Raw genomic sequence first — 9,238 nt, forward strand, 5'->3', positions numbered from 1 at the left:
CTTTACATGGCTTCTAAGCATCAAACTCAGGCGTTCAGGTCCACACAGCAAATACCTTTTCCTGTCTGGTCACCTCACCAGCACATGGAGATTTTTTCTTAATGTCAGCATATAAAGTGAAACTTAATTTCTTAATATTGCTGAGCTCCTGCAAGATAATTCAAGAGATCATATATCTTTTAACTCTAAAAATAACCATGTGTGCATAATCTGTGCTGTATATAAAATATATACTTAGATATTGATTGGTTTGTGTTCTACGAGAGATGGGAACTCTATTGAGACGAAGGCAAGGAGAGGAATGTGATCCTAGCTTAAGAAGAGGGCCTTTTTCCCTCGCCACGTAGTGTAAGGCATTTGGGGTCTGTTTTATCTGTGACTCTTTAGGACACTCCATAGCACAGTGGTCAGTGGCTGCAGGGACAAAGCCTTTCAAGTAGTTGATAAGATTAACAGAAAAGAACATTTCTAAAATCTCAAGGGAATGCACTCTGCCCTGGGAACCAGAGCTTCCGCCTGCCTGCTCCTTAGGCAGCTGCCATGAGAGGGAGAGTTGTCCCCAGATCTCTGTGGTCTGCTCCCTCCTCGCTCACCACTCTCTCTCCCCCAGACCCTCTGACATTGCCAATTCTCCACCATCTTCACGCTCCAAACAGGTACAAGTTACAGACACAAACGCACCCTTGACAGCGTATACTTTAAACGTGGCCCTTTTGCCCTAAAGTGTTTCTTCAAGTAGAATTAGTATTTGGTGTCAGGCCGTCTATTTCTCTTTCGTTCACTTACCAAATATTCATCAAGCACTCATTATTTGGGTCGATCACTGTGCTGGTTTTTAAGTCCACGGTGACCAACGAGGTCAGTGCGGTCACTGTCTTCACGAAACGTGTAACTTGTATTTGAGACTGACGTCAATCAAGTAAACAGCAAACGTAGATAAGTGCTATGAGAATATAAAACCGGATGCTGTTGAAGAGGCATGCTTACTGTATACATTGGAGCTCTCTGGGATAACACTCAAGAGCACCCTGAAGGGTAGAGGAGAACCCTCCAGTGCAAGCAGCTCGGAGGAGAGCCTTCTACAGCAGGCCGGGCAGCTGACAAGGGCACCCCCAAATGAGCTAACTGCATCTGAGGAACTAAGCAGAGGGCATTTTGTTTGGGTGGGTGGGTGAATAGGGATGAGACTGTGGAAAATGTCAGGACCTAGATCCTGCAGGCTTTTGCAGATTATGCTAGTTATTATGAGTTTTACTCTAAGAGCGGTGGAAATTTAAGCAAGAATTGGCATGATCCAACTTGTTTATCAAAGTTGTTGTCACAGATGTTACATGGAGTCAGTGGAGCTGCTGCTCAAGTGTAGAAACAAAGAGAAGAGTCGCTGTGGCCATGGCCCAGAGGGTGTAGGAGTCTACTCTGTATGCTGTGAATATGCCTTATACCATTAGTTAATAAGGAAGCTGCTTTGGCCTATGGCAGGGCAGAATAGAGCAAGGCAGGAAATCTAAACAGAGATAGAGGAGGAAAAAAGGCAGAGTCAGGCAGATGCATGTCGCTGCCAAAGGAGAAATTGGCCAGAGCCTTACCAGTAAACCACAAGCTTCGTGGTAAAAATGTAAAATAATAGAAATGGGTTACTTTAAGATGTAAGGGTTAGTTAATAAGAATACCAAGTTAATAGGCCAAACAGTGTTGTGATTAATATACTTTCTGTGAGATTATTCAGGTCCCAGCAGATGGAAAACGAAAAAGCATTTACATAACGGTGCCCAACGTAGGGCGCCAAATTATAGTCGTATCAAAGAGTTTCACAATAGCCTGGAATGGAGTGTAGCAAAGGTTTCTTTCTTTGGGAATAAACTCACAGTCAGGGTAGTGATCTGTTGGTCTGGGAACCGGGAACCAAATCCAGCAGAAAAAAGGGGCCGCACAGGTTTTTCTTCTGCACTTAGAGTGCCTGAGACCACTCCCAAAGTGGGCCGGTTAGCTGCAGGAGTTCCCACAACACTCAGGTGATGTGAATTTCTGCAGTTCTTTGTCTAAAAGTGTACCCTGCTCAGGGTCTGGAACCAAATGGCTTCCTCAAAGCAAGCCAGTGCTTTGCACAGACAGGTGGTGGTTGGTGGTGGCTCACCATTTATAACATGTCTCTGGACAGGGCCGAAATTCTGGAACTAGCTCTTGTAGACCAGGCTGGCCTCAAACTCACAGAGATCTGCCTGCCTCTGCCTCCCGAGTGCTGGGATTAAAAGTGTGCACCACCATAGCCTGGCCCTAGAATGTAGAACTTCTATAGTCTCCCCAAGGGAATATGGCCACTGGTGGCCTCCTTTTAAATGTGACTGTTTTGATCATCCTACATTAGCTGCATCCTTCTAGACACTGCCCCTTATCTTGAATTACATTAGTAAAAGAGAAGGTGAAGTCGCTGGAGCCAATTTGTATATGAAGATGGGACTAATAAAACAGATGCGTTGGATTTGTGAGATCAGAAAAAGGAAGAGATTCAGCGTGACACCCACCGTCTACCATGGAGAGACAATGGAGGGAAGGGTCTCCAGTTTTTTAGTTACTGCAGATGGTAATACACTTTTCAAGGAGAGCTATCAAGATGGCAGATGGATTACACGGCCCGGAGTCATTGGGTAGAATATAGCCCCGCAGTAACCGTGGGAGCATTGTATACCAGCTTTACAAATAGAAGAGAGTGCCCCAGAGAGACTGTGGTGGGGGAAAACTACCTAAGACTAAAGCCCTAATAAGGTGGTGGAAAAGAGGATTCAGGTGAGGAGCAGGAGACTAGGGTGTCATGAAGTTACGAGTTCAGTGTGCTTACGGAAATACTTGTCTGTGTGAGAATGTGGTATAGGAGGGTGGAGACACAGAGGTGTCCTCTGGATTTGACACAAAAGTATCACTGAGTTGGGCAGGGTACGAGAGGAAACACCAATAAAGCGAATTTGATTCTAGCCACTGCACCTGGGACATTGTTTGAACAGAGCAGCTGCAAAAATCCCAGCAGGCCAGGTTTCAACTTTGCAGGTTGCACCAAGTTACAGCTCCTGTTAGAAGACCTCAGAGAAGATGCTGAGGAGACATCTTCCTCAACCACTTGATACATGTGCAGGACCGCGCACCCTAACCTGTGCCGGGGCCAATCACCGCGCACCCTAACCTGTGCTGGGCCCATGATCACGCACCCTAACCTGTGCTGGGTCCATCACCGCGCACCCTAACCTGTGCCGGGCCCATGATCACGCACCCTAACCTGTGCCGGGCCCATGATCGCGCACCCTAGCATGTTCTTGGGTCCTTGATCACACATTTCAAACAGTTTTCAGGTCCGTGATCACGCACTTTTGCCTGTGCTGGTCTCAGGACCACACACCTTAGCCTGTGCCCAGGTCCGTGATCACACACCTTAGCCTGTTCCTAGATACAAGAAAAAAAAAAAAAAAAAAAAAAAAAAGAATGAAGTTGGGAAAGCAAAAACACATGACCTAAAGGAATCAGTCCAGGGAATCAGAAATTAGGAATCAAATTACTGATTTTGAGTAATTCTTTCACTGTACATCATGATGTCATGAGCTTTAGACTTTGAAAGATTAGAGAAGGGGTCTCCCCGTCCCAAACCCTCTCCCCCTGTTACTGAGGTGCCTTATGGAGCCCCACAAGCTCATGCCTGTGTGGGCACTGCGTGTCCAGAACTGAACTATAGAGTTCCTTCATTTAAAAATAAAAAGATATGCACATATAAAGATTAAAGCTTCTGAATATTTTACTTTATACGCAGTTAATTTTAATTTCTGATTAATATTCTTAATAAGTAGTAGCTTAGGACACAAAAACTAAGCATTCTCCTTCAGCTTTTAATCACTTAATAACATTTCTTGAAAAATCTTTTTATAGTAAGATTTGTATTTGTAGATAAACCCATCCTTAGCTTTTCATAGGGAGAGTTACTGGAGACAGGAACGCGGAGAAGGAGGACGACTAAGGCTTCAGAAACGATTCCAGACCCACTAATACTTTTCACGGGCTGAAGAGAACCCTCCTGTTCAGTCTGGCACTTTTCTCAGTCAGTAAAAAGGGTAAAGAAACCCATAATGGTAGCCATTCTATAATTCTATAAATTTGGCCATGCTACTTAACCTTTCTTTCTGCTTCAATTCCTTCTTCAGGAAATGGTATAAGTAATGTTGGCCCTCTCCCTGGGTCTCAGGAGACATTTAAGGCCAGCTAATCGATGCTACCACACGTGATTTAGTGGTGGGGAAAGAGCTGCTAACATACAACCCGTCACTGCCATGGCCCCGGTCAGAAAGGGCTATTCACAAACTACGAAGGTCTTTAAGTGGTGTGTTTAGCTGCTTACGGAAATATTTTCCCATATTGACGAATATGTCATATATTACTCTCTGTCATAGATTACTTTGATTTTTAATGCTATCCCGCAGCTGGACATGCTCCATGTTCTGCGGCGTGAACATATGGAGGGAAGGAAGATAGCACTGTGCTCAAAATAACCTATCCAGATTTCACATCGGAGGAGAAACATTTGACAGCTAATTTCGTATTCTAAAGGTGGCCAGAAGTGTTGGGGAAAATATCATTTTTCCTTCTCATCTAAGTCGCTATTAGAACTGCTCTGTAAAAAATCTCAACTTTTCAAAAAAGCAGAGTCCTGGTATATGTGGACTGGATACACACAAGGTCACCTCTGACCCCTGCTACTCAGGGGTCACCAGCTACTCAGAATCCAGTATGAATGTGGCTTCTATGTCCCTCCACTCATATATCAATTCCTTGGAGAAAATTACATCCCAGAACGGTATTGCAGAACTTAAGGCTTTTCAAAGGTCATGAGGCATATCGCTCACAAATATCAAGGTTCCTGTATTGGATTTCCCTGCATTATTTTTGCCTTAGGGTAAAGAAGTTCGGGGTAATGTTATATTGTTCGTGGTCATAACTAACTCATCTTTGATTTCTCACGCATCTGTTCCCTACTTGGCTTCTGTTCTAAGTCATTTCATATATATATATATGTTGTTAAGTTGTTTTAAATCCTTTTTGGAAGTAAACACAGTAAATCCTCAATAGATGTTGAAACTAGGCTTTCTAGAAACAGTCCCGTTTATCTTAGTCTAGGGGTTATCCATCTTAAAACTACAAGGAAGGAAGGAAGGAAGGAAGGAAGGAAGGAAGGAAGGAAGGAAGGAAGGAAGGAAGGAAGGAAGGAAGGAAGGAAGGAAGGAAGGACAAAGACAACGATTTTCTTTTTCAGGCAAAAGAGTAATGATAGTTTTCTGATGAATCAAACCAAAATCCCAAAATTATCAGGCAATAGCTGAGAACTATGATTTGAGCGACACCTAACGGTGGAGAAAAATCACTCGCCAGACTCTTAAATCCTGGCTTTTAACCATCTCCCTTAGAATCCCTGGGTGCTGCTAAAAAAACAAAAGAAGCCGCTTCGCCGCTGCTGGCCAGGGCCACTGGGCGATGTGTAGTTTCATAACCACCGTGGAGCTGAGAGCCATTGGTTATTGTCAAGTCGGTGTCCCTGCTAGACTTGACACCGAATTTGCCCAGACCGAGGCGAAGGGATTAGGCCCGAGCTGTGCCTTGAACCCTGTGCACTGATGCAGGCCTGGGTCGGGTGGGGAGCAGAATCCCTGGGCGCGGCTGGCTGCCCCCTTGGCAGTGATGGGTGCTAGCGGGGGAGCCCCTGAGAACAGCCTCCAGGCTGCCAGCCCGGGTCTCGGACAGGGGGGTGGGGAGCTGGAGCAGGGGCTGTGGCACACCCTAACGCTGAGCTTCGTGTCCGCAGACGAACCCCACGCCTGGAGCGCTGCCGCTGCCGCCGCCCCAGGCCTGCCGGAAGTAGGCGTCTCCCTCGAAGACATCCTCGCTCCATTCTCTCCATCACATCCAGCCCCACCCTCCGACCCTTCCCCCCAGAGAGGCCCAGACCCGACTTGGGATAGCCAAAGGGAACGCGACGTTAGGAAACCAAAGGAGCTTGCGGCCGGCGGCCAGAAGAAGCAGCGCCTGGGGGAGCAGAGGGAGCGCTCGGCGAGCCCGCAGCGCAGCAGCGCGCGCCCGAGGCTGGAGGAGGCGCCCGGCGGCCAGGGGAGGCCCGAGGCCGGCAGGCCCGCCTCGGAGGCGGCCGACGGGAAGGAGGCGCTGCGGGGCCGGCGCGAGGGCCCCGGGGCCGAGGCCAAGGGGGGCGTGCGCCCGGGCTCCCGCCCCGCACCACGGCCCCCGACGGGCGGCCCGGCGCGCAAGGCGGCGGCGGTGGCGCCGGGGCCCTGGAAGGTGCCAGGCTCGGATAAGCTGCCGGGCGCCCTGCAGCCCGGCGCCTCGGCCGCGGGCAGATGAGGGGGCCCCCAGGCGCCTCCACGCAGGCCGCTCTTCCCGGCTTCCGTCTCACGGCGTTTTAATTTATTTTCACTGTCACACGCAGAGATCCAACGCGAGACGCCGAGGCCCGGGAGCATCGGTGGGCCGTGCGACGCGCGTGGGCGGCACGGCGAGGGGTGCGCGCAGACCTAAACTGATCCTAAAGCCCCCCGGTTCCATGGTGGGAGCTTTGGCAGCTACGGAAGAACCAAAATCACGCAAACATCACAGAGAGACAGTGCGGTGTAGCTTTAGTTTCAAAAGAGAAAAAGAAGTCCCCCCCCCCCCCCCCCCCCATGAAGTACAGAATGGCTTCGAACTTGTTCAGTAGCCCAGGATGACTTTGAACCCCTTACCCNCCCCCCCCCCCACTGCATGAAGGTTTCGGATGTCATCCAAACTATATCAAGAAACTGGACAAGTTCAGAGCAATCACAAACTGGAATATCGCCTTAAAAAAAATAATCAGACTGCACGGAGCAAGTGGAAACTGAGACAAGATTATATCTTTTAATTGATCTAAAGTGTTGTAAATAAGTCGTTCTTGACATACCTAGACAGAGGTTAAAGGGTTTCTTTGAAACATTCTAAACTGTTCGCCCATGACGTTTCCATGGCTCACCCCCCGGCATCCACCAACGGTATTAGCACCGTTCCCTGCCTACTGCGGGATGTTAGATACCTAGTGAATTCCCTGGTGGGATGCCGTTTTTACTGCCATTTCTGTGATCAAGTCGCATTTCTGTACATTTTCAGTGGTAGGGGAAAAAAAGGTTTTAAAAATTATATCCTAGGGAACAGTTTGCGGTAAGTCAGAATTTTGCAGGTTAGCTCGTAGATCTTAATTGGTTTTCCTCTAAAATATGAGTTTTCTAAGCAGAAGACCACGATCTGTTTCATCGAGATTGGCAACGCTGCATTTCCTTCCTGAAAAGGCTTTCCTGTCATGCCGGACGCAGAGAGATAGGTAGCTGCTTTGTTAGCAATGTTCTATTTTACCTACTTTATTGTCTTATTTTAAGACTTCTATCATTACTTCCTTGGCACTTTTGGCAAAGCATTTGTCCTATATTTCTCAAATTAGAATGAACCTCTAATATTAAAAGCGTTATGATAACTAATTTATTTTCATTAAAGAACATGAGTCCTTTGGCATTCCTTTCCGTTCATCTTTCCTTGTTTCCTCTCCCTTTTGCTTGCATTTGGTTTGCTTTCGCCTTGTATAACATTTTCTACTGCACTAACAGCCCTGGACGATCCTTCATGTTCCCTGGTGCCCCCGCAGTAAAACCCTCAAACGTTAGTTATCCATTGGCCCTTATTGTAGCTGTGCGTATTAAGAGGCAGAATGTGCTTTGTTTGAGTGAGGCTTCAACCCTTCCCATAGTCTGCCCCTTTCACAAGTTCCAAAGCCAATAAGACTCCTCGTCCCTCTGTACTGGTAGTCAAGTAGGTAAAAGGGGAACTCAGATCCATCCCACCTGGTCACCCAGAAAAGCTGTCCCAGGTGAGTGAGTCTCCCCTCTCTTTGCCATCTGAGCACCACCGAGTTTAATTCCCCCGAAGACGGAGGGATGGTGTTTGACAAGCTAGTAAGGTCAAAAGCCTCGTGTGAAGGGTTTAGCAGCCTGTAAAAGTAATGTCCAAGATGAAACCCGTCCATCATCAACAAAAGCACAAACACATGTAGTGGTTTCTACTTTGGGTTTAATCTCAATTCGTCTTTCTCCCCTGGCCTAGAAACCCAGTATAGTTTGCCATTCATTTCTTGAATCTGGTTTCGGACAATGCTTCTGTAGTGTAGCTGCACGTCCTGGTACTGTACCTTCTGACCTTTATTTTCCACGTCACAAAAGGAAAAACAACGGAGGTTACGCTTGCATAGACTCTGATTCGCACAGTTCACAGCTACGACGTGTGCAGCAATCGCTTTATGCGGCTGTAATCCTTAACCTGTGAAGACAGCACACCATCTAAATCTCATTCCCAATAATCCTTCTGTGTAGTGTTAGCTGTGAATTTACCCTGTACAGCTGTATCTCTATAAATATAATTCCATGTATTAATAGTCACAGAAAGACTGTAAGTGAGCAACTATTTTTATGAAACGCACCACTATGGATAAATTAACTTTTACAGAAATCTTGTTTACTGTATGATATTCTAAAACACTGTCAAATAAAAATATATATCCAAAAAAAACTTTTCTTTTTCCAACTATATAAACTGTGTGTTAATTTTAATTCAGTGAGGACCAGAGGTTTTATTTATTTGTTTGTTTTGGCTTTTCAAAATTGGGGTTCTCTGTTGTTCTGGCCTCAAACTCAGAGACCCGCCGGCATCTACCTCCCAAGTGCTGAGATTCAAAATATGTACCACCATCCTCCCATCCTTTTATTTTCTCTTTTTAAAGCTGCATTTTTTCCCTCCAGATTTCTGAAGTATAAAAAAATGTTAATTTCCCCAAATCAAACTTCTTTTGAGACATCATATGGCTGCAGTGGCAACAGGTGGAAAAAACTCTTTGGACTCAGGTAGACTAAGGAATCCAGTTCGAACAGGCTTTCCCTTTCTATCTCTTAAGAACTGGCAATTGTTTCTGCTGCTTGCTACATTGATCCCCTAAATCCTTTACTGGAAAAAAATGGACAGTGTCGGTCATCAGTAGATATCATCATATTGTTTCCTTTTAATTCTCTAGTTCATGCAAAAGTCACAGCAGCAGTGTTTACGGCCCAAACCAGCAGCTGATTATGATCATGGCTTTTGCCTTGCGTGAGGAAAGAAAGTTCTGCGTGAGGGTCGGTCCTACGGTTTGTGATCCAAGGGAACG

At 46.5% G+C, this 9,238-nt stretch overlaps 1 protein-coding gene across 3 annotated transcripts in view; it reads left to right on the top strand.

Annotated features, from left to right (window-relative positions):
* Positions 1–6,684, top strand: part of Magi2 (membrane associated guanylate kinase, WW and PDZ domain containing 2) — a 1,234,898-nt gene extending 1,228,214 nt beyond the window's left edge. For all 3 annotated transcript variants that reach the window (XM_050139790.1, XM_050139791.1, XM_050139792.1), the window contains one exon: positions 5,834–6,684. In XM_050139790.1, coding sequence (XP_049995747.1) covers positions 5,834–6,384 — 551 coding nt within the window. In that variant the 3' untranslated portion in view covers positions 6,385–6,684. The remainder of the gene's footprint in view (positions 1–5,833) is intronic.
* The last annotated feature ends 2,554 nt before the right edge of the window (positions 6,685–9,238 follow it).

This window comes from Alexandromys fortis, unplaced genomic scaffold (genome assembly GCF_014885135.2).
Source record: "Alexandromys fortis isolate MF-2015 unplaced genomic scaffold, M_Fortis_MF-2015_v1.1 scaffold_38, whole genome shotgun sequence".
NCBI lineage: Eukaryota > Metazoa > Chordata > Mammalia > Rodentia > Cricetidae > Alexandromys > Alexandromys fortis.